The following is a 21,973-nucleotide window of genomic DNA, read 5'->3' on the forward strand; positions in this document are numbered from 1 at the left end:
TCTATTGGTTGGCGTATTATAAATGACGTTTAGTGCATACCTTTTTCTGCATATCTACCTGTTTAAAAATATTATCAATTTCAATAATTATCAATATTATCAACGATAAAACGTTATCAGAGCGTGTAAAAATTATCACACATTTACTTAATAACTGAGATTTTGTTAACGTCTGGACTCGTGTTAGGTAACATTGTTTTTGTTTTATTTTCATGTTTTTACAAAATTGTTTGTGTTTGTGCTGTGAATTGTTTAATTTTAGTGATGTTTTGTTTTTATTTGTTATTAATATTAATATGCATTGTATATTATTTTTGGTTTTAATTGCTTGGAAGTTAAGTCATTCTAATTAATTTCTAAAATATTAATAAAATGTTAACGAAGAGATTTCAAGCACGTTCTACATAGTAAATAGTACTGTGAACAAATAATAAATATATTTCCCCAGGCACACTATTACAGAAATATTAATAAAAAAATATTACCAGACAATTGTTTGATGTAATTCTGTAGACTATTTTAATGCATTAATATATTTTTAAATTTATTTTATTTTTTAATAAGTCATAACAAAGCTAACAAGAGATAGCTAGAAAAAAGAGATTCTAATTAGATTTGAAACTATTATAACTATAGTCACATAATATATTACAAGTGTACTACGACGACATTTACTTTACTTCATGGAAATATAACGTGTGAACAAATATATTGAATATACTTAATTAATCTGTTTATAATTTTCTTATTAATACATATTGTATTTGATATAGGTATTGCAAGACAAACTTGCTAAACGACAAAATTTAAATAATTTCAAGTTTAAACAGCACAGAGCTGATACAATGTGTGACTGTAAACGCGACGGTTGTGGTTTCGATTCCTATTCGGGGAAGTATACATTTTCATTCCTTCGCTATTGCTCTGGTAAATACAAAGTGCGGCGTTCAGTTCCGCAACGCAATACACAAAGTCACGAAAATTCGATGGTAAATGAGGAACAGAATATCAAAACACTAGGTTCCCTCTGTCTACCCTATATTAGATACCACTGTGCCATGATGTCGTCGAACATTATTTATTATTAAAGTTCTAATTCAATTATTAGATTACATGCAGTATTGTATTATTATGTGATTCGTTTGAAAAATGCCGACATTGCTTTGATTAATAATAGGTAATTATAATTATATAATAAACATTAGTTCAGCTGATATGTTATCTTTTTGTAGTGTTCTGTAGCTAAATGACAAAAAGAGAATGCGTCGAATTCAGAAAATACAATAAAAAAATATGGGAACATTTGATAGAAGGCCCTCGTGGTGCATGTACAAGGGTGTGACTGTAAAGCGAAGGTTGTAGGTTCAATCCCCACTCGAGGGAATGAAATATTATTTATTGTTATTTTGATTTCTTCGCTCTAGCATTAAGGCAAAAAGCCCGGCGTTAAGTTCCGCAACTGAACGCGCAATGTGTCCAAACAATCGGCGGATCAAATAATATTGTTCGGTATGGTCAAAATTATTCACGGCTATGATATAGTTTCTTGTCAATCAATTATCAATTAATCAATTTAAGACATTATTTAATCTTTAATGAGTATTAACTGTTCCACAATCATAAAAATATACCAACCGAATTGAGAATCCCTCTTTTTTCATACTTTTGTGTTTCTTAACCTAAAACTATTTGGTAATTTATTTTAGATTTACAGGAAAAATGCGTATTCTTCCATGTGTTAAGACTTATAATGAAGACGACTATAATTCTAGACAGATTGACAGAGAAATTAAACAGTGGATCAAATCTTATAATGATGTAAGTATTGTTTTTTACTTTCATTTTTGTACAACTGGATAAACGGAACCTGTTACCTGCCGCCGAATTTTCTAACCGCACAGTACGTCACAAACTTAAATACCATCCACACCACCTGGATACGTGGCACTCCACTACTGTGCGGTTTCGTAGAAATTTCCTTCCACGCGCCACCGATCTGTGGAATGGTCTACCCGCGGCCGTGTTTCCAGGTCGGTACGATATGGGTACCTTCAAAAAGCGCGTCTATCTCCACCTCAAAGGCCGGCAACGCACCTGTAGCTCCTCTGGTGTTGCATGGGGTCGTGGGCGGCGGTGATCACCTTCAGGTGACCCGAACGCTCGTTTGCCTTGTCCTTTTTCCATAAAAAAAAGTGGGGGTCGGAAGTGACTGAATGGGAAACGGAGTGTCTTACAACTAGGTTCCCAGAATTCCTCTGCCATTTTTTTGATATTACTATTCAATATATATATATAGATGTACCTATATTTCTCGTAAAGTATCATATACTTATTCTTTCAAAATATACAAAGATAAAAAAATATCGAATCTATATATTTTTTTTATATTTTTCAGGCGATCAAGTTATTACTCCTGGGTACTGGTGAAAGTGGTAAAACAACAATTATAAAACAAATGAAAATTCTTCACATACAAGGGTTCTCCGCCAGGTAAGCCACAATGATCGTGGCCGCCTTGAGGTTAGGCTTTCAGAACATTTTTCCCCATTCTTCACTCAGATAGAGAACAGTCAATACTGAAAATAGTTCTCCACTTTCCGCAGAATCTAAGAGACATTGGGGGTTGATTGACGGAATTCATTAAAAAAACATTTCCTCGAGTAGGAATGGAATCTACAGCCATTAACAGTTACACGCTTACTTCATCCACGACTGGCCGTCAAGTATATTTTGTATTTGTTTCAGTGAAAGAATGGAAAAAGCAAAACACATAAAACACAATGTACACGAAGCCATATACGATATTGTACACAACATGTCTCCTTTGAGTATCGCGTTACAAAATATAAAGAATGTACAATCCCAGCAATATCTATTGAAAATTGGTCCAGACGGTCCATCTGAATATACACAGGTATTTATGTTTTAGTTTAGATTTTAGAAGGAACCTTAGAGGGAACCTTAGAGGGAACCTAGTGTGCTCGGCAATTAATTTTCCACATATTTTAGAAAACTTGTGAATTGTGTGGCGGAGCTTAACGTCGTTTTATTACGCCAGAATGTGAAAATGGCATTAATAATTATAAAATCTTTGTTTATTATCATTTACAATTTTTCATTAATTGAACTATTCCTAAAGTATAAAAACCACAAACATTTCTGTTGCTATTAAATGTTGTATCACTACGACACAATAGTTTATTAACGAGTAGACAGAGGGAGGTGTTAAGACACTCCGTTCTACACTTCAATGAACATTCCAGATGTTACTTCTTGAGTAGAGGAAATCAACGCTATTCTTTGTCTTGTTACCTGTTACATTGTAAAGTAGATAAAAAGAATCTAGGAATACATCCCATTCTCCATTTTAGGTCCATTTAACTCAATATATTTTCAGGATTATTTCGACCACGTCAGGACATTATGGAGGGATGGAGGCGTAAAGGAATGTTTCAGACGATCTAACGAATATCAGCTATTAGATAGTGCTGAGTAGTGAGTTTTGTTTATTATACTACCTTTCACTATAGGCTAGGCAGGAAATATCTAATAGAGTTAAGACACTCTGTTGTTTACTTTTTTCAGTAAAATTTAGTTTTAAGTAAGTAGTGGAAAAATACTGTAGGTACAACTGTACAAAAGCATTAGCTATATTTAGTTACTTAATTTCACATTTTTTTGAGATTTTATATTTAACAGATGGCTTTCGAAATTGTCTCCATAAACCTAAGCAGAACTGGCTCATTTAATTTTAATTTTGTTTTTAGTTTTCTAGATAGAATAGATCTTATAGCAAAAGATAACTATATACCATCCGACGCAGATATACTACGATGTAGACAGAAGACCAGTGGAATACAGAAAATTGAATTTAAAGTTAAAGTAAGTTATGTTTATTGACGAGTACATAAAAAGGGTTTCGTAGCATCATGACAGCTGATTTTCAACGTGACGGTTGTAGGTTCAATCCCCACTCGGGTGAATATACTGTTTTCATTTTTCCGTTCCGTGGTAGACAGTATGTCGTCCGTAAATTTGTTTTCTATTTAAATATTATTTTTTTGTTTAGTATGATTTTATATTTTAAGGTTCCTAAATCAATGCACGGCGGTGTTCAACAATTTTGGATGTTCGATGTCGGGGGGCAGCGCGGGGAAAGAAAAAAATGGATACAAGTATTTTGTTTATTATTAAAATATTCAATATTTATATAATATAGGTTTTAGAAAATATCCATATTTACTGAAGATAATATAATAGGGATTATAAGTATAGTAAATTCTAGTCTAAATATGAAATATTTATATATACAAACCTTCCTCTGAAATCCATTTTGTCTATTACTGGAAACCGTATTAAAATCCGTTGCGTAATTTGAAAGATCTAAATATGATGATTATCTTTTTTATTATTATTAAAAAAAAATAAAAAGATTATAATATATAGAGATATATACCTATATGTATTTATGTTTTTCTTATTTTCACAGGTCTTCGAAGGCATCCACGCAATATGGTTCGTAGTAGCATGTAGCGATTTCGATCAAACTTTGCGAGAAGATAACAAACAAAACAGATTGAAGGAATCCTTAGTGCTGTTTGAAGATGTATGGCAAAGCAGGTATTAAGAACCTTACATCCAATTCTGAGACATGACAAATTATACAGTGGAACTCAACACCGCGTTGTGTCTTCCTTAAAAGATCTAATGTTAATGATTGAAATATACATATTTCCCACTGTGGGGATTGAACCCACAGCAATCACACGTGCAGCCAGATATTGCACTATTAAGTAGTGCATTGGTTATAAAAAAAAGGAACTAGTACTTATATCATTGATGCTACTTTATACTTAAACTTACGAGTATATTCTAAAAACAACGTTTCATAAAAATTATCTATATATATAAAATCGAAAGGTCACTCACTCATCACCAAATCTCAGAAAGTACAAGTGCTAGGAATCTCAAATTTTGCGTAGGAGTTATTTATATGACGTAGGTGCTCGCTAAGACGGGAATTTGTAATATTCGACTTCTAAAGGGTTGTTTTTGGGGTTGGAAGTTTGTATGAAACTTCGTTCTTACAAATGCTAGGAGTCTCAAAAAATTGCATGGATGTCACTTATAAGGCGTAGGTACTCATGGAGACAGAAATTAATAATAAAGTAGTTCGCGCAGGCGAAGCCGCGGGCTTGCCGCTAGTTTTTAATGTAACAAAAATATTTTTTGAAATTATAATCATTAAACGAAAGTCAGCAAATATTAATATTATTATTGATTAAGATATATTTTACAGATTTTTAATAGAAGCAGGTCTCATAGTGTTTTTAAATAAACAAGATTTACTACAAAATAAAATTGCCCAAGGCAAGAGTATAGCTCCATACTTCCCGCAATATAACAGGTTCGATTCCCAGGGCGATGAGTATACACGCACGAAGCTTTTTATTAAGAGTATGTTTGCTGTAAGTGTGACTTTTTTATGTTTTTACAGATCTAGTGAACTTTTCGTACAGTAATTTTTTATATAATTTTCTATCGTAAAGATTGTCGTTTGTCGTAAACAAATAAAAATTGCCACAAAGGATGTCAATAACTAAAGAAAATAGGGATACAGTAAAGTTAAAAAAATATATAAATAAGATATATTTCTATAACTTTACTTTATCCCTTAGGTATATCTAGTGTCAATACACTCCGTTCTTTAGTTACAATCTGAATTTGAGACTGCGTGTTGAGTAGTGGATCTCAGCGGGGAATGAAGATGATAATTCATTCACCCGAGTGGATATCGAAATTCAATTCTAATTCTTCAAATTATAATGATTATATTAAAATATCAAGTTTTGGGAAAGGTCAAATAAAGATTTGTACAAAAATTAGGCTTACAAAATGATTTTAGACGATATCTACAGTAGTAAATGTTTTTTTTTTAATTAATTGTTATTTTATTTATCTATATCATTTCTTTCTTTCTCAAAATCATGATGACTATAATTCTAAAGCGATATAATACATGTATTTAATAATTCCAGGAGCTAACTATAAAAAAGCGTGAACGCCGCAACTTTAGTTCGTCAGCGGAGAGATTTGTCATATTAGAGGCTAGCCGCCCCCGCGAATGCTACTTCCACTTTACCACCGCGACCGACACCGACAACGTACGCGCGGTGTTCAAGGACGTGCACCAGATGATACTTACGCATATTTTAAATAATATTGGTGTTTATTAAATTATTAATAATGTAAAATTTAGTTTTTTTTTAAGCTTCACGCTTTTTCAGCTTCAGCTTTTCAGCTTCACGCTATATCCCGCACATAGCAGAACAGAGGAAACCTAGTGTTAAGACTTTTCCCACTTTCTAACGAATTCTGGAGACGTTGCCTGTTGAGTGGCAGTACTCAACTTTGACGCGTTTGCCTCGACACCAGACCGAAGAAATGGAAATATAAATAAATATTTCACTTCTTCGAGTGGGGATCGAACCCAAACCCCCCTTTTTGTTTTTGTAGTAAATATCGTGAAGACGAAGAGACTTTAACTAGATGTGTTTTTAACATGCATTCTATTATTGTCTAGCGTTATCTGTTTTTTATCGTACTACCTGATATTTGTAATTAAGAAACATGTATGTGCGTTAAGGAATTAAACAAAGTTTACAAAGATATGTAAATTGACGATAAATTTAAAAGAAAAATTAAATTAATTTGCTACTCAAGTATTATAGTATACTTGCTAAACATTGTACAAGCTTAATGGTATTTGTTGTGGAAAGAAATATAAATATTTAAAAAAATCATATATTTTCATTTCATCGCTTTGGACAAAGCGCGGTACTAAGTTCCGCATGCCCTCATCATTTCATATATGCGTGAGAAAGGGTACAACTCGAAAAAAAGACGTCTTACCATGAAACCAAAAAAATGTGCGGCCCTGAAAAGGGCCTTGTTTTTCAAATAAATAAATTAAACCCAACCACCTATTATATTAATTCTTTATTAATTATTAAGTTTGCTATCATAATTCATCCTCCAAATCCATACAAAGTGCGGCCCTGTCTTTTCAATGCGTAAACCACATCCATGGCGGTAACAGTCTTCCTTTTAGCGTGTTCAGTATAAGTTACGGCATCTCTGATGACATTTTCTAGAAAAATCTTCAAAACTCCGCGGGTTTCTTCGTAAATTAAACCGGAAATGCGCTTAACTCCGCCACGTCTTGCTAATCTTCTTATAGCTGGTTTGGTGATGCCTTGGATGTTGTCCCTGAGTACTTTTCTATGGCGTTTAGCGCCGCCTTTGCCCAATCCTTTGCCTCCTTTTCCACGTCCTGTCATGTCGGCGGTGTCCTGAGTACTGTTTTTCTGAATGATTTAGGCTGATATTTATAGCAGAAATTTAGTTTTATATTTGGGGTAGTTGCACATTTTTTACCAGTTTTATGTTTATTGTTGAAGATAAAAGGTTGTTCATGATTTTTATTGATTATTCATGTTTTTTATGTCTTTCTTTTTCAGCTTCACGCTGTATCCCGCACACAACAGGATAGGCAGAGGGAACCTTTTATATATCTACTCAAATATAAAACAATTTATTCTATCAAAGGTATTTTTTTTAATAAATCTCTCAAAAGATGTTGTCTAGAATTATCTAGTTGCCAAGTTTATTTTCTTTTTTCTTACTTAAAATATGAACATGAACTAAATTCATACCTAAGTATATAAATTAGGAGTATATTGTCTTGTAAATATAGGAAACTAAAACAGGTTCTCTCTGCCTATACTTTGTACTGTGATTTTATTGTTGGTATAGGTAAATTAAAAATCAATTTCAAAAATAAAAATGTGCTAAAAAAATCATTGTAAGTTTAATTGTAAAATTGGTTTAAATTTTATTCTGTATATAAAAAGCTGAGAGTATTAAATAAATTTAATTAAAAAAGAAAAAAATATATTTAAAGCATTTTTTTGTATCAAAAAATCAAAAATTGTTGTTTAGCAATACGCAGTGGACTTTCACTCCTTAACACAAAAATTCTCCCCTATCTTAGAATAGTAAAACAAAGTTAAAAAAAAGTTCTGTGGGGACACAGAAATACTTCTATTTCAAAGTAGAATTAAAACCCACCCATGGAGGTGTAAAAATCAAAGAAGAAAGAAGAAGACATCTCATCCGAAAAAACATCAAAATATCAGCCCTTATAAGGGCTTTGTTAAATAAAATCCAAAAATCAAGAAAATAAATTATTTTAATAGTATTACTTAGCCAAATTATGAATATTGTACGCCGATACCACGATTGAAGATATCATGATTCATGCTTTTCTTGATTTTTTCCATATAAATTAATTGCTTTCATTGCTTCAATGTTGGCGTGTTTTGCTAGTTCACCAGGTACCAGTAGATTTATAGTTGAACGTACCTCCCTACTGCCCAGGGTCGTCTTCTTCCCATGAACTACTAATCTCCCAGCTTCAACAGCCATCTTCTCAAGCATATCGTTGACAAAACTATCCATTATTAACATTGATTGTTTTGAAATACCGCATTGTCCCTTGACTAGGCTCCGCAGTAGCTTGAAGATGTATATGGAGAAACTCTTGAAGTTCTTCTTCTTCAATTTCTTGACTTTGGTGATTGGTTTCTCTAAAACGTCTTTTTTGGTTTTGGGGATTGGTTTTTTCGCTACCATTTTGTTTGTCTTCTTTCGTTATGTTAGATCGTGAGCTAAAAATAATCGTTTGAATGACTTTTTTTATAGTTTTTTGTATACCCGCAACTATAAGTATTTTGAGTGAGCTCACAAAAATTGTCCAATTAAAAGATTTCTCATAATGATCATATAACTTTAAAAATATGATACTTTTTTTGCTAAAATAATTTAACAACTTTTAAATTATGTATCACCACATATGGCATTGGGGACAGAGAGATTTTTCTACTTTCCGCACAATTTTTCAAATTCAACGCTCAGAAAATGAGAATAATTAATTTCATTAAAAATTGAACTAAAACATTTAATTAAAATAAATATAAAATATATAGAGCTCTCTATTCTACTAATGTGTTGCAGTTAAAATTACTTCTCTTACAATGTAATAAAATTGTTTCTTATAACAATGATTACTGCTTAAAGATTTATATTTTTGTTTGAATTTCACAATATCAAAATGAGGGTATCTAAACAATAAATTACACCTAAAAGCTATAAAAACGAGAGAGAACAGCTCATCGACATCACTCACAATGGCTCGAACCAAGCAGACCGCACGGAAATCCACCGGAGGAAAGGCTCCAAGGAAGCAACTGGCCACGAAAGCGGCCAGAAAAAGTGCTCCAGCCACAGGCGGCGTGAAGAAACCACATCGCTACCGTCCTGGAACTGTAGCCTTACGAGAAATTCGGAGATACCAAAAAAGTACGGAACTTCTGATCAGAAAACTGCCGTTCCAACGCTTGGTACGAGAGATAGCTCAAGATTTCAAAACAGATTTAAGGTTTCAAAGTTCGGCGGTGATGGCGCTACAGGAAGCTAGTGAAGCATATTTAGTTGGTCTTTTCGAGGATACCAACTTATGTGCGATTCATGCTAAGAGAGTGACCATTATGCCGAAGGATATTCAGTTGGCTAGGAGAGTCAGAGGAGAGAGGGCGTAGAAAATGGAGTAGTTTTTCTGTGAATTTTGACAAAGCCCTTTTCAGGGCTGCAATATTTTGTTTCTTGACTGATACGTCTTTCTAAGTTAAGTAAGTGTTCGTATAGTGATTTATATTTTTAGGCATACCTACGCAGAGATGTAACTTAAATGTTTAATCTCAGTTTGTGGAAGATAAAACCATATTATATTTTGTTAATACAATTAAAAACAATAAAAGTGATGACCTACAAGTTTATATTGCATCATATTTTCAATAGTCCTATATAATATATTTACCTACAAATAGAAATAAAAAAAAATATATAATACCAGCGAATAAAGAAACATGTGATTCTATGCGTCACTAATACAATGCTTACTTATATCAACATTGTAGAAGCCTCGGTAGCGCAGTAGGCAGCGCGTAAGTCTCATAATCTTAAGGTCGTGAGTTCGATCCTCACCCGGGGCAATTTTTTTTGGAAATATTATAGATTTGTTAAAAAAAGAAAAAATATTAAACAAAATACATAATTTAAATATTTATTTAAAAAAACACCGTAGTATTATATAGACGTACATGAAACGTGTGAAATTTTGCAGTCCTTATAAGGACTTTGTTTTCATGTTTATTTATTTCAAATCTTCATCATAATTATTTAAGTATTATATATTAATCTTTCTCTCTTTCTCTCTCTCTTAAATTTTTCTATATTTTAAATTCCATAATATTCTTCTTCATCACGACAGCCTACTGTGGTCTTTTCACGGTCTTCTTAGGTAGCAACAGAGCGTTGATAGACGGTACAACACCTCCGTGGGAAATAATGACGCCATTTAACAATTGATTTAGTTCCTCATCATTTTTTATCGCGAACAGTATATGCCTTGGATTAATTCGAGACTTATGATTCCGTTTCGCTTCTTCCGCTGCCAGTTCCAAGATTTCAGCGCAGAGATATTCTAGAGCTGCGGCCATATATATTGGAGCTCCTCCGCCTATCCTTGCTGCATAATTTCCTCTCTTCAAGATGCCATGGATGCGGCCAACTGGAAACTGCAGACCGGCGCGAGAAGACCGCGATTTATTTTTCTTTACTTTCGACATGTTTACTTGAGTTGTATTGACAAATGGATCCTAGTGTCTGTTTATATGGCTTTTTGTTGACGGGCAACTGATTGTGGTAGCGTGAGTGGGGATTGGAGGGGATTGTATGTTAGATTATATATGGTTGTTTAATGCAAGTTATGTTTTTTTATTAAATTTAAAAGAAGGTTGTAAATTATAAAACTAAACTAAACGTTTTTGAATAAAGTATTTAATGTGTCATTTGTAGTTTTTTTTACAAACCTAGCATTATTCAAATTTTAGGCCAGTCTTCACATAAGGGCACAAAGTGTGACTGTAAATGGCGATAGGTGGTGGTCTCGATCAACACTCGAGGAAATGAAATGTTTATATAGGTTTATATTTTAATTTCTTCGCTCAGTTGTCCAAGCAAAGTGAAAAAACTCGTATAGTATAACAAATATAAATAAGTATCTAAAGTACTTTTTATTTATGTTTTTATAAAAATGATTGGACATGAAAATGGCTTTATTTTAAAATAATTATAAATGAATATTTGGCTTAAAAAAAAATATGTAAATAAAATAAAACACAAAATAATTTAAAAAAGAATAAACATTTTATTTGAAGGTATATCACGGTTAATTGTGAGATACGCTATTTAATATTATTTAATATTTATTTTATACAAATTTTGTGGAGAATATGTCCAAGTTTATTTAACGCACCAGATCATGAAGAGATAATAATTTAACACTTACAGAAGGAAAGAAAGAAATTTAAGGAAATACCAAAAGAAATAGATAAGCGAAACTGATACGTAAAAGTAATAACATAAGGCTTAAAATTGAACGCATAGCAATCGATTGTAACCGACTTTACACGTAGCACAATTCTAGCAAGCAGCCTACGTCACGCATAGGAAAAAACTCGGAACTCAGTTTACAATTCAACGTGCGGATGATTCTAATAAATATTTTTATAATTGGTCATATTGAAAAAAAATAAGAAAAATAAAATAAATATTAAATAGAGATAAATAATAATAGATTGTAATAGATATTTTTTTAAGAAATAGTTAAACAATTAACGGAATAATTCATCACTAGTTTCTCTCTAACAAATATTATATGGGAATAATGATAATAATAGTTTACGCCGGGTATATTAGACAAAGCGAGTGCATTGCAAAATGCGGGTGGGGTGATGACAAAGATAAAATTAAATTAAATCAATGAAGTAGGTATTTCTAAAATTATTATTTTATTTTTACTGGCTTCACGCTGTATCCCGCAGCCATAAGGTAGGCAGAGGAAACCTGGGAACGTAGTGCTAAGACACTCCGTTATCCATGTTCCGCGGCATTTTACTTGCATCTGTTTGTGCGTACTAATTTTTGTAACTGCTGAACCGATTTTTATGGTACTTTCACTGTCCGATAGAGGAAGTAATGTAGCAATTTATATGTTTTCTATACTGGAATTTTGAAAAGAACCACATTTACCTTGCGCGCTTATTTAGATATATATAGGTATATGAAATAACTAAACATTTTTCTATTCAATACGACAATTTTTGGGAGCAAAATCAAATAAAATTCAGAAACTATTGCAACAACTATGATTTATGAAATATAATAACATAATAGATAACCATACTGAAATAACCAATCTATTTTCCTAAATGCACTTAAATAATTTTGATTAAAAATAAACAGACATGCATGCAGCTTGCATTTGGTCTCTAGTATTAAAGAAAAACGAAACAAGCGAAGCCGCTCAAAACCACTAGTTTAATAAATAAGGCCGTGATGACTTAGTGTTAAAACACTCCGTCCCAAATTGGTATTTAAAAGGTCAAAAGTTTTCAATGTTAGATAAGGTCAAAATAATAATGTCAATGAAATGATATAAATACGAAAGCGGGTATAAAGTTGAAACTATACTCGTACATTTGACATCGGGATAAACAATCTTCATTTTTATTCAAATTTTTCTTCATTAATTCTAATATAAAATATATATATTAAAATACTAAAAAGGAATAATTATTCTTATAACCACTTTATAAAATAAGATCGTGCGTAACAAAGTGGTTTTGAGCCAATAAGGTCGATAACTGATATTAAAACATTTATTTTGAGCCGAGGTGTTAAGTAAGACATCATCTGATAGTAAATATGTACTATACTCAAAATATTCTTTCGAGAGAATTATTTCATTTCACTTCATTTCTCCGCTTTAGTGGGATCAGGCAGGATTAGTGGTAGAAACCACTCAACACGCAATGACTCAAATTCGAAAGATAAGTGCTTAACTCTTCTCTCTACCCCGCCATATACGGGATACAGCGTGAACCTAAGAAAAAAAATGACCGCTTCGATGTAATTCAAAGGTTATGTACCCCTGCACGCAGCTGGCAGGCAGATGTGTATAACGGTCGTTAGCACGTGGCACTGTGGTAGGGGGTACTATACAGAGGTGTAACACTAAGATTATAATGTGACTCTGCTTTTTAAACGCAGGTGTTAAATATTCGAATGAAAATAATATTTATTTATTTTATCGTATATAGCAGAAAAGGAACCTAGTGTTAAGACATTGTTCCTCACGCACCAAATTTTCGAGATATTAAGTGAGTAACGGAACTTAACGCCGCGCTTTTTGTTACACGAAGAAGGAAATGAAAATAGTTCTTTCTACAAGTGGGATTTTAATCCACAATCATCGGGCTTATAACTAGACGGTTGCGTCTAGTTCAGCCTAGTAGCGTCAAGTAGCCTTCAATTTCAAAAATATAATGTTATTATTTATATTTATGTTTCATAATATTTTCACGTTTACTCACGATACACGGTAGAATTCTTTTATTAAAAATAATATACTTGGCCTTATCTGGCTCATAAAGTACTGGTTCATATTAGCCATGTTTATTAATTACTGAAAGTGAACAACAGAGTGACTTATCACTAGGTTTTCTGTATATAATGCATAAAAAATGTATGGTCACGCTGTTTTCCGCATGTAGCAGGATAAGCTGGAACCCAGTGTTAAAACTCTCCGTTCCCCACTCAAAGCAGAAATTCATAAAATTCTAAAGAAAAGTTTTATACTTCACAACGGACCCCTAAATTCTCACCCCACAAAAACATCCGCTTGAAGCTCATTCAATAATTGCACAAGAGAGTAAATATCGAGAAATATATCATCTTTACTTAAAAATAAGCTTTATTCAATAAATGATAAGGTCTAAACATTTTTTAAATATTTTAATTTAATACAAGTATTGTCGATCGTATTTTTATTATAAAAAAGTAAAGAAATTTCAACTTTATTTCTAACTAAATAAGATTTTAAGAGTAGTATATTAAAGTATACACAGTATTTCATTGAAAAAAGAAAAATACTCCATTTATTTAAACATCAACTGTATTAAGATAAAAATAAAGCTTAAATTACTTTGTTTTGAATATTGAAATGGCTCGTGCTACAGGGGGTGCGCTCGCGCATTCGTCCCTAAATTTTTTCGAAAAATTCTTCAGTTGACCGTTGATCGTTGCTACGTGAAGACGTGGTGTTGTGTTAGTCATAATTTATTTAATAATAAATATAACATGACCAGTGCTTACGATTATTATTATATGGTTTATAATGGTGTTAAATGAATTTTAAAAATTGATTGGGCTAGTTATTGTTAATACAATTATAAACATAGTCTCAGTTATAGTGTTTATGATGTTAAAAAATATATTAAATAATGATATAATATATTAAATAATAATATTTTCTTAGGTTTTTGTACCTTCTAAGTGTATAATTTTTTCACTAAAAAACGTGTTTCAAGAAAACCAGTAGACCCTAACGGTTACGCTTATAAAGACCCCTACAGGAACTATGGTCTAACAGAAAAGGGGAAAATATACGCTTAAAACATGGATTCGCCAAAGATCGTATACAAATATTATTCAAATCCTGCTTTTTGCGGTCAAAGCGAAGTTGTTTTTGCTCAAAAGTCATGTCTTACAAAAATCGTATCACCAGGCCGGCGGGTGCCGCCACTAGGCGCGAATTCACCACGAAAAAATGTGGAAGGCAATAGGATTTTACGCACAGATATTTCGGATAATCCCCTCAGAATGCTGCCTTTGGGGAGGAGGGATGAGCCGCCGGAGTTGCCGCCAAAACCACCGAAGTACAGACAACAACAGTTCCAAAGGCAAGCGTCTCTTATTTGCAAACCGACACGACCAGTCGTTAGGTGCAGAACAAGAAGTGAAGATTTAGAAATGGCACAATTCAGGCAAAGACGACAAACACAATATGATAGACACGCTGAGAGTGATGATAATTTAGAAGATTCTAGACGTCATCGATATGAAGTGATTGATATTGATGATGGAATCGATTATTCTCCCACTAAAAAGAGAATAGTTGAGGCAGATGAGAGTGAAGTCGAAGAATACAATGTAGATGCCCCAGATGAGAACGAACTTAAGGAAATACCGACGGAAATAGTCAAAACCGTTAACGGTAAAACTCATAGATACGCAATCGTGCCTTCTGATGATGAAGATCGAAGGAATGTGACATTCACATCCCCTGTTATGTCGAAAAAGAACTTGATTGCTACTCAAAAATTACACGAACTTCTGTCTACTCCTAGAAAGCTGAAGAGTTATGCGAGTCAACCTTCTGTGAGGATAACGCCTAATAAATCAGACAGTCCAAGATATCCTGGCACTCCTATGAAAATAGTATCGAGTACACCCACACGTGTGACCCCATCAAAATCCTGTGCTAATCTAACCCTAACCAGAGCAGCTACTTCCCCAATTTCACCAAAAGCTCAGCAGAAACTTAATTATGGCATGCCTGAGTTTGAAAGGCAGGATGTGTTTGTGACTAGCTTTAGGGATAAGCGAGATAGAAGTTTTGAGATGGATAGACGTGAAACTAGTAGAGAGAGTAAAGGGGACAGACGGACAGACACTCACAGGAGGGATAAAACTACAGCGATCATTATGCCGAGGTATGTTATATGAAACTGTAGTTTTCAAAAAAATATAAAAGATAAAGAAAATAAATATTTTGTGTTATTGTGAAAAATGCGATATTGAATTGCAGTTCCCATAATTAATAGGACGTTGCGTAGAAAATACAATGTCTTAACACTTCTCTGTGTCTCACCTTTGTATGGGGGTTTAAGCCAGCGTAAAGCTTAGAAAAGTTTACATTTTCTCCATATAACGTCCCTTGCACGGCTACATTCGTACGTACCTTATACGGTTATACGTATGTTATAAAAGCAGCAAAGATTTGTTTAAACAATCAATCATAATACAAATACTTCAAATTTGTTAAAGTAGTGAAACCTGATCCCACACTCGACTTAACCAAAATGCCTTTAATATTTAACATATAATACATGGTCCGAGCTACATTTGAACTCACAGCTTACTCTTATCTAGCTCGCAAACTTGACAGGACACTCCGTTCTCCACTTCCATCGAATTGAAACCATCGCGTATTGAGTGGAGGAACTTAACGCCGCGATTTGCATTACCAGAGCGAGTGAAAGTAAATAATCATTCTCTTGACTAAAAATTGAATCCACAACCATCGCAACGATAGACACATCGACTTAGATTTGAACCTGTGATATCATTTAATATTTTATTTCATTTATTGCAGAGTGGCGCCCCAATCACCTTCAGTGTATTCGGAGGACACGTACAAATCAATTTCTAGTGATAAAGCAGCGAACACCCTCGCCGTCCTCGCTGTCTCCGCGCTGATGCTTACTTTGTGTGGCGCTGTTACCACGGGATTGAGTTTTTATATGATGTACAGTGTAAGTATGAAAGCTTAGAATATACTTTTATTAAATTAGTGAATAAATTTTACATTTTTAAATATAAATTATAATAACAAAATACATTTAAAAATATAAAAAAACCACTCTTCCGAGGGCGGGACAAGGGTCCAAGCCATCGGTGGCTAGGGCTCCAGAGAGAGGAACCTCCGCACAATACGTGCCGTCTCAAGTAATACTGCCTTCTGTATCCGATTCTTGATCCAACAGCTAAGCGATAGCCTCTTAGCAGTTAGTTGGTCGAGGCTTTTCGCTATTAAACCGAAACCACTATCGACACAATGATAGTCGCATTGACTGTGTTGATGATGATGATTGATGATTGATGTGGGATCACATGGCGGTAATCTCATGGGCTAGGTCCAAATATTTAGATTGTTTTGAAAGTATTATTAAATACTAATAGTTTCAGGATAGGCAGGGAATCTAGTGTTAAGACACTCCGTTTACCACGCACTGCCCAATTTGGAGAATATAGCTTGCTGAGTGGTGGCACTCAATGTCAGAGAGAGGATATGAGAATAAGTCATTCCCTCAAGTGGGAGTCGAATCCACAATCGGCACGTTTATAGTCAGACACTGTGCCGCTGCGCAACGTACAGCCTGAAGTATAGATTATATAGCTTTTTTAAGTAAAATTTAACACAAACATTGCGGATGCAGTTGAGATCTTTACTGTGAGACGGAGAGAAGACAAAGGGCGGCGTTGAGTTTCACCAGCCGACACACAATGTCTAGGAAAATAGGCAGTGCGTGAGAAATGGGGTGTTTCAACGCTAGATTTATTCCCCCTACTGTTCTATATGGGGTTATATTATTTAGTTTAAAAATATATATATATAAAGCTAAATATGGTCTTAATTTTACACTAATTTCCAGGTGGGACGACGCTATTACCTAGACTTCGGTGTTCTCTCTGGCTTCACATGTTTCATACTAGGTCTCCTAGGCCTGAGATCTAGACGTACTTATTTAATACCAAATAGAAACTATTTATCAGGTAAGGATCCTTTTACTTATTTTGTTTATTTTCAAACGAATTCAGAAGCATTCCCTTTATTTACACTGTGCCGCTGCATTTATAAATATTATTTGGAGTAAAATGAAATCTAATAACTGTTCACTTTTTAAAACACATATTAGTTTCATGTTTACCATAGTGCCATTTAGGACCTTGTCCTTAGGCCCCAACCTCACAGGGCTCCCGTACTAATAAAATACTACAATATAAGTACTTTGTGCTCAAGAGCCTCGACAGCTATTGAGACGGTACTGATGACAACGATAATGTTAATTATTGTTTGAAATTAAGCATGTAAGTAGGTTAGGATGTGTAGTGTAGAACTGAGAGAGGATTTCTTGTATTGAATACGAGAACGGAAAGTTTTTTGAAAAGGGTGTTTTACAATTATGTGGTTATTAATTATCACGTGTACCTACCTATTTTATATTTGGACTAACTAATACAATTTTTACTCATTACAATAACTATATATTTTTATTTTGTTTCCATTTTAAACGCAATGATAAAATATTATTTACTTAAAATTTCTTATTAAATTAAAAAGCTTTCTATTGTGATTAATGTTATTGTAGCCCGTATAAGTTGACTTTGTCTTAAACCACAATGTGGTCTAACATCACTTTGAAATGTATATTATTAGTATTTTATTGTTAAACTGTTATGCGGGTTGTCTTAAAAGTTATTTAGAGAAATTTAAATCATTATTATTAAATTACCCACATTATTTAAAGAAATTTAATTTTAAATGATTGATTGATGAATGATGTTATTAAAATCGATTTAATTAATCGATGAAAAATTAGGCGGTATACATTAAAGTCGTTTTATTATGAGTGATGTTTTTTTTAAATAATTCAACATCTTTTAACGCACAGACACATTTAGAAATGTTTCAAAATATCTAGATAATATATAGATAATTTTTATCGCGCTACTTCGAAATTCTTATACAAAATTTCTAAATTTTTTTTTTCGCTAATGTGTGGTTAACAGTTTAATAGTTTTACTATCATAATTAACATTTTTTTACAGGTTACATCGTCCTCTCGTCGTTCTCAATGCTAAGCGCTGTAGGACTATTCACTTTACTAATGATTGAGCCGAAACCTGGCACCGCTTTGAACGACATCACATCTGGAGCAGTTTGCAGCATCAGTGTATTATCTCTCTGCTTGGCTATTGTTGGTATTCTTCTTTCCTATTGTTGTGCGAGAGATCCACCTGATAACAGAGTGGGTACGGCTAGATGGTATTAGGTTTACCTATTATATTACAAAAATAGAAGTCACTTTTTTCTTCCCTTGTGAAGAAATCTAGCGTTAAATCATAAAAAAGTGCTAAATTTCAGTTTCAACTATCTACCTAATGCTGTCTCGCTGTAATTATATTTACGTCAAAATTATCTTGGATAAATGGTATCTTGGTAAATTTTATTGATACTTCACGGGTAGTCGATAGTTTTAATATATTGATAATATTATTTGCCTCATGAAATTCAGAATATGGGTTAAGATACACAATTAATATGAATGTATAAAATTATATGTAATACACCAAAATGTAGTCTTACTAATAAATAGATATAATCAAATTAATATATAATGTGACAATTAAATTATTAAATTCAGATTAAATCGATAATAATATGACGCTTGTTATTGAAACTATATATTGTAATAAGATATTTTTAATGAAGTTTAGAAAATGTAAGCTTATAAATATTTTTATTGAAGCTTTGCTAATTACATGATTTATCATAATGTTGTAATGTTCATAAATTATTAATAATTGTATCTGTAAATTCTTATATAAGTGTAAACTTTGACTTTATCTTTTCATTTACTAGTTATACTATTGATAGTTGAAGACTCAAATAGACCTTTTATTATTAATAAAAACTGTATATAGTATTTATAATATAAGTACAAAGTTTTACTACAGGTAAGGTAAGTGACGGTAACTTCGTGATAGTACGTGGTTTCGTGAGTTTTGCTTCTGGCAAAAATAATAAGCAATTTAAGTATTATTTACGGAAACTATATATTGGTATATAATCTTTATACTTTCAACTGTCTAAAAACTAAGTAACAATATTTTAATGATAAAATTGAGCGTATAGCGACATTTTAAACGCAGAGCTGGCTACAAATTGCATTGTAACGTGTCTGCGATGCTTGCGACCGTAAGACTAGGGTAAGAATTTCTTAAGGTTGTAGAAAGACAAAGGTAAGTTATTCGAATAAAACATTGAATATATGCTTTTTCGTATTCTATAATTAAACATTTTATTGAAAAAAAAAATTGATGGAAGCATAAAATTCTTTTAAAATTGCAATAAATCGATTCACGAAATAGCAGACATTTTATTTATCAAGTGTCCGCTATTTCGTGTTACTACCGAATTAGGGAAATCTTAGATACTTTTTAATAAATTTATATTTATGTTATAACTAAGATAATTTAAATTTAAAGCTTAAAATCAGTTACTGTATTTATTAAAGTTTCTCGTGATCGAAATTCGGTATATGTTTTGTCCACTTAAATTTCTATATTACTATTTTAAAGGTAACCTGAATTGGTAATTTTAAGCTAAATTCGTATAGGTACTGCCAATGTAATTTTATTTTTTAATCAACCTTTATAATTTATTGTTGTGTATTTTATCGAATATACGTGGTTGTTAATGATTACTTTACATAATGTAAAAAATACTGAATAAACAGAACTGCGGAAGTTACTAAAATCAGTAACACGAAATAAGATCCCCTACATTTCATTATTTTCTCTAACTTCGTGACAAATAAATCTACGTAAAATCAGCACATTGACTTCTTTGTCTTTGTTAATAGTGTTTATCTTAGTCTTGTTATAAGTCTAAATAAAGATCTTTTTATTTTTTCAAGAATTTTTCAGGAATATAATATACTAGCTGTCCGCTCGCGGTTTCACCCGCGTGAACTATGTTATTATTAATTTCTGTCTCCATGACTACGTCCTAGTGACGTCTATGCAAAATTTGAGACTCCTAGCATTTGTTGTAACAAAGTTTCATACAAACTTTCGACCCCAAAAACAACCCCTTAGAAGTCGAATATTGCAAATTCCCGTCTTAGCGAGCACCTACGTCCTGTAAATAACTCCCATGCAAAATTTGAGATTTCTAGCACTTGTAGTTTCTGAGATTTCGTGATGAGTGAGTGACCTTTCGATTTTATATATATAGATACCTACTAAACACAAAACGCCGTACAAACTGGTTGCGAAAATATATAGTTCTATAAACTGGCATACCTAGCTTCAAAAATTTAACTTGAATTTTGAGTTTTTTTATATATTTTTTATAAAAAAATATATAAACGTTCAAAAATGTAGTTTTTTTAAAACTGAGCTTATATAATTTGTAAATTATAAAAGTTGGGGCTACTCGTGGCGCAGAAGTACAAAGTGTGACTGTAAAACCGACTGGTTGTGGGTTTGATCCCCACTCCAGGAGATGAAAATAGGAATAGTATAGAAAATAGAAAATATTTATTTAAATTTATATTTCAGGCAAAGCACGGCGTTGAGTTGTGCCACTTAACATGCTGTGACTCCGGAATTCCGCAGAAAGTGGGGAACGGAGTGTTTTAAAAACACTAGGTTCCTACCTATCTACCTACCTACCTATCTACCTACCTACCTATCTACCTACCTACCTATCTACCTACCTACCTACCTAGGCCTATCCTGCTGTGTGCGGGATACAGCGTGAAGATGATTTAATTTGATTTGATTTTTTTTATGAAAGTTTTAATGTCGTTAAGCTGATCTACCTATTTTTTTTTATTTACAAATTCTTTACAATCCAAACCAATAAAGGTGTTAATTTTTTTTATTATAAAACCTCACTCGCGAGGTAAAAACTTGTGACCCGAAATAGGGGACACAAACTCACGAAGTTAGAAACAGAGCTAAATTTTATCACGAAGTAGGGTTCAAATTAGAGGTCCACAAATAAATTAATATAAAAATTAAGGTTAAGTTAAACCGCATAATTCACACATTAAATTACTGCCAAAAGACCCACTTTGATCACACTAAAATTTGCAAATTCATATAACCTTTAATAATGTATTTACAATAGTTTAAAGTTATGAGAGCCTTAAACTGCCGAACTCCCGTACATTTACCTTAAACGATTATTGAAATAAATATATAGATAAATAAGTTTTAAGGAACAACGTTACATATGTAAATTTTGATATTAGATATATACTTATATTATTGAATTCAATTGTTAGAAATTAATAAATTATATGTAATTTAGTTATAAAATAATTTAACTTATTCGATGATCAAAATTAGATTTAGCCTGTTAGAAATAAATAAT

At 32.6% G+C, this 21,973-nt stretch overlaps 6 protein-coding genes and 1 non-coding gene across 7 annotated transcripts; 4 read left to right on the top strand and 3 right to left on the bottom strand.

Moving 5' to 3' along the window:
- The first annotated feature begins 64 nt into the window (after positions 1-64).
- Galphaf (G protein alpha subunit f) lies at positions 65-6,248 on the top strand. The gene is made up of 10 exons (XM_085187875.1): positions 65-187; positions 1,707-1,818; positions 2,396-2,490; positions 2,746-2,914; positions 3,398-3,495; positions 3,768-3,882; positions 4,089-4,175; positions 4,490-4,620; positions 5,300-5,468; positions 6,039-6,248. The coding sequence occupies exons 2-10, from the start codon at positions 1,720-1,722 to the stop codon at positions 6,234-6,236; spliced, it is 1,161 nt and encodes a 386-aa protein (XP_085044001.1). The 5' UTR covers positions 65-187; positions 1,707-1,719; the 3' UTR covers positions 6,237-6,248.
- Positions 6,249-6,930: 682 nt separating this feature from the next.
- Positions 6,931-7,367, bottom strand: LOC146537352 (histone H4-like). Its single transcript, XM_085188108.1, has one exon. The coding sequence runs from the start codon at positions 7,338-7,340 to the stop codon at positions 7,029-7,031; it is 312 nt and encodes a 103-aa protein (XP_085044234.1). The 5' UTR covers positions 7,341-7,367; the 3' UTR covers positions 6,931-7,028.
- Positions 7,368-8,192: 825 nt separating this feature from the next.
- On the bottom strand, positions 8,193-8,737 carry LOC146537353 (histone H2B-like). Its single transcript, XM_085188072.1, has one exon. The coding sequence runs from the start codon at positions 8,692-8,694 to the stop codon at positions 8,311-8,313; it is 384 nt and encodes a 127-aa protein (XP_085044198.1). The 5' UTR covers positions 8,695-8,737; the 3' UTR covers positions 8,193-8,310.
- A 488-nt stretch (positions 8,738-9,225) lies between these two features.
- On the top strand, positions 9,226-9,712 carry LOC146537354 (histone H3). The gene has a single exon (XM_085188070.1). The coding sequence runs from the start codon at positions 9,249-9,251 to the stop codon at positions 9,657-9,659; it is 411 nt and encodes a 136-aa protein (XP_085044196.1). The 5' UTR covers positions 9,226-9,248; the 3' UTR covers positions 9,660-9,712.
- A 327-nt stretch (positions 9,713-10,039) lies between these two features.
- On the top strand, positions 10,040-10,112 carry TRNAM-CAU (transfer RNA methionine (anticodon CAU)). Its single transcript has one exon. It is a non-coding gene; the product is annotated as a tRNA-Met (tRNA).
- A 123-nt stretch (positions 10,113-10,235) lies between these two features.
- On the bottom strand, positions 10,236-10,771 carry LOC146537356 (histone H2A, sperm-like). Its single transcript, XM_085188073.1, has one exon. It carries the CDS (start codon positions 10,746-10,748, stop codon positions 10,392-10,394), a length of 357 nt encoding a protein of 118 aa, XP_085044199.1. The 5' UTR covers positions 10,749-10,771; the 3' UTR covers positions 10,236-10,391.
- A 3,507-nt stretch (positions 10,772-14,278) lies between these two features.
- On the top strand, positions 14,279-19,251 carry spdo (sanpodo). Its single transcript, XM_085188069.1, has 4 exons — positions 14,279-15,737; positions 16,400-16,559; positions 17,460-17,580; positions 18,637-19,251. The coding sequence occupies exons 1-4, from the start codon at positions 14,641-14,643 to the stop codon at positions 18,858-18,860; spliced, it is 1,602 nt and encodes a 533-aa protein (XP_085044195.1). The 5' UTR covers positions 14,279-14,640; the 3' UTR covers positions 18,861-19,251.
- Positions 19,252-21,973: the final 2,722 nt, after the last annotated feature.

This window comes from Heliconius melpomene, chromosome 7 (assembly GCF_056956725.1).
Source record: "Heliconius melpomene rosina isolate 202511_hmr_F chromosome 7, ASM5695672v1, whole genome shotgun sequence".
NCBI classification, from domain to species: Eukaryota; Metazoa; Arthropoda; class Insecta; order Lepidoptera; family Nymphalidae; genus Heliconius; species Heliconius melpomene.